Source organism: Vollenhovia emeryi, unplaced genomic scaffold, assembly GCF_000949405.1.
Source record: "Vollenhovia emeryi isolate VEMERY1.0 unplaced genomic scaffold, V.emery_V1.0 DF943741.1, whole genome shotgun sequence".
Taxonomy (NCBI): domain Eukaryota; kingdom Metazoa; phylum Arthropoda; class Insecta; order Hymenoptera; family Formicidae; genus Vollenhovia; species Vollenhovia emeryi.
The window spans coordinates 1-2,872 of NW_011962625.1; the positions used below are offsets into that span (position 1 = coordinate 1).

Genomic DNA, 2,872 nt, shown 5'->3' on the forward strand with positions numbered 1-2,872 from the left:
AGTCTGGTTAAGGCAACCAGGTATCGTCACTGCTGCAACAATTTAATTTAAGTCATTTAACCATTGCTCTGTGGTTATAACAACCAGATAATTAGTTGTTCCATATTTTACTATTTAATCTGGTTGACCCAACCAGACTTCTGTTTGTGACAACTATATTGTTTTTTCCGTGCAGAATAAGAAAAAGTAAGTATTTCTATTTATGCAATCATTAATTTTTGCATTTAGATACTTACGAAAATAAAACCTCGAGTGAAACCATTTATTGAATTATCGAGATGGCAACGAAGCAGACGTTTACGTCAAAGTATGGACGAAACAATTTTTGAAAATTACGATTTTGGTAAGGAAGCTAGTATAGATACAACCATCTCAAGTAAAGAGCAAACCACTGAAAAGTGTCAAGCGGAAAATTCTTTTATTCAATCTCAGTGTATGGATTATAGTCACATCGACTATTCCAGTGATTCAAATCATTCTAATGTATCTATACGAGAAGAAATCGATTCAATCGAAAATACAGTAGACTGCAATAATTGTAAATCAAACGAACTTACCTTTAAGTGAAGTTCGATTGAAATTATATGAAAGTATCGTTCGAAGGGATTACATTTAGGTTGTGTTCCGATATTCACTGCCAGTACTGCAAATCTATAGTTTATGTCACGTATACTATACATTTTCAGTACTGGCAGTGAATATCGGAACACAGGGTTAGTAGTACCGCTACTTCCGCCTGGATGAGTCACACAGTTTAGAGAGTCTATAGTAAAAATATTCTATGACACGCGCCTGCACGCTCCTGTACGGTCATTGCATCTTCATAAATTTCAGAGCTGTATTTCTTGTTGGTAGAAAAATAAAAGGAGAAAATTCATATTTGGGAGGGAAAGGATGTTTGTAAGGGTAGGTTGTAATCCCTTCGAACGAGACTTTCATACTATAATTTCAATCGAACTTCACTTGAATGTAAGTTCGTTTGATTTACAATTATATTTCAAGGGCTCGTTCTTCGTGATTACATTTGGTAGATGTTTAGCATTTAGCAAAATTTTCTACTTTTTTATTTTTTTTATTTAATTTTTTAAATTTATTTTATTTTTATTTTTATATTAGTTTCCTAATATTGTTGACGCAAACACACCCTGATCAGAGATTGGTCTTTGGTTAAATTTTGCAAAAACGTTAGACTGTTCCGACCAACTGGCTGTTTTATAAATAATATTGATGTCTATTCCTTTCTGATCAGCTGCCGAAGTTGCCGCGTGTCGCGTGCTGTATGCTGTGTATCATAAGTTAACTCCTGTTTGTCTGAGACATTCCTTTATCCATCTACTAATGGATTGTGTGCTTGCTGCATGATAATTGTGATGAATAAGTTTTCGACATCTCCTCTCAAATCTTTGGTTGCTGCCAAGTAATGGATGATGGCTCTTGCTACACATGTTTTATGTGTCTCTTTGAAAAAAGGTAGAAAGAAATTTGGTTGTTCTGCTCCTGCTTTCGAGGTTTTAATTGCCTTTGTTATTCTTATCTGAACTCCCTTTTGTGAAGAAAAAATATCTTTAATCTTTATCGACGCCAAAGTCTGAACTCTATGTGCCGTTGCTAATGCCAGTAGAATAACTAATTTGTAAGATAAATGTTTTAAATCGAAGGTATCTATCGGTTTTAACTTTTCAGTCCATTTTAGTACTACTTCAATGTCCCATATAGAATTATATTTCGCTCTTGTAGGTTTTAGTTTGAATACTCCTTTCAAAAAGCGAGTCAATATCGGGTTGTTCGAAGAGTTAACCAGAATGATGAGTGATATTGCTGATCTTGCCATGTTGAGAGTGCCATAAGAAGCACCATTTTCAAATCGTTGAGATAAGTACTGTATAGCTTCAATGCCTGCATGGAAAGGATTCCGTTTCCATCTTTCACAAAAATTCCACCAACTTTTTAAAGCAGGATTGTATTGACGTAATGTTGAATCTGTTAAGGATGAGACCAAAATGTTGATAACGCTTTCAGGCAGATTTTTGTTTCTGTATGCTAACCGCATAATTTTCCTGCAACCAAGGAAAGATGCCTTGCCAGAAGATGTCTCAATGATCTGCAGGGAGATAATAAGAGATTAGATGTTGGAGAAAAAGTTCTTGTTTGTCTGTAAGCATTGACATAAATATTGGATACCAAGGTTGGGAGGGACAGTTTGGAACGACTAAAATACCACATGCTTTATCATCTCTTATCTTCTGTAATGCTTTTAACATAACAGAAAAAGAAGGAAAAGCATAAAAATCTAAACTCCCCCAATTTAAAGTAAACGCATCTACAGGGTGTATTCTAATTCGCGCCCACCATTTTTATAGTGATATTTCTCATGAAAAACTGACAAGGGAACGGTCGGAAGTGTCCCTCACCGATTTGAATGAGCTTTGGATATGTTGTAGAGCATAAAAAAGTATTAGACCTGTATTTTTTTTATCGGCTTATCTCGACGTTTAGGGGGTGAAACAGCCCTTCGAAAATAAGGGATTTTTCATTTTTTACGAATATCTTCGAAAATATAAGTTTTATGGAAAAATGTTTTAGACAAAAGTTTTATTGTTTTTTATAGTCTTTACAATGGCGTAATCACATTTTTCAACAATCTCAAATTTTTTAATTTACCCCCATCCCACCATTATTTTTTAAAAATTAAAAAAAATTTCAACACAAAAGTTTAAGAGCATCAAATGACAATTATATCCATGTATATTTTTGTTATGATACGACGATTTGATTTTTGGGAAAATCAGATTTATGAGGTATAGGCGTCGCGCTGTAGGTAGGTGTTGCGTTAAGTACTCCTTTTCAGTTGCGATGAAATATGTCGTATGAC

General features: G+C 34.3%; 1 protein-coding gene across 1 annotated transcript; it reads right to left on the reverse strand.

Annotated features, from left to right (window-relative positions):
• Window positions 1-173: 173 nt before the first annotated feature.
• On the reverse strand, window positions 174-2,353 carry LOC105565010. The gene is made up of 2 exons (XM_012017824.1): window positions 2,046-2,353; window positions 174-1,980 (listed from the first exon to the last, which is right to left on the reverse strand). Exons 1-2 carry the CDS (start codon window positions 2,221-2,223, stop codon window positions 1,325-1,327), a joined length of 834 nt encoding a protein of 277 aa, XP_011873214.1. The 5' UTR covers window positions 2,224-2,353; the 3' UTR covers window positions 174-1,324.
• Window positions 2,354-2,872: the final 519 nt, after the last annotated feature.

Coding starts and splice junctions, on each gene's coding strand:
- LOC105565010 (XM_012017824.1), bottom strand. CDS start 2,223: ATGTGGTATTTTAGTCGTTCCAAACTGTCCCTCCCAACCTTGGTATCC. Junction 1,981..2,045: donor GGTTGCAGGAAAATTATGCG/GTTAGCATACAG, acceptor CATCCTTAACAG/ATTCAACATTACGTCAATAC.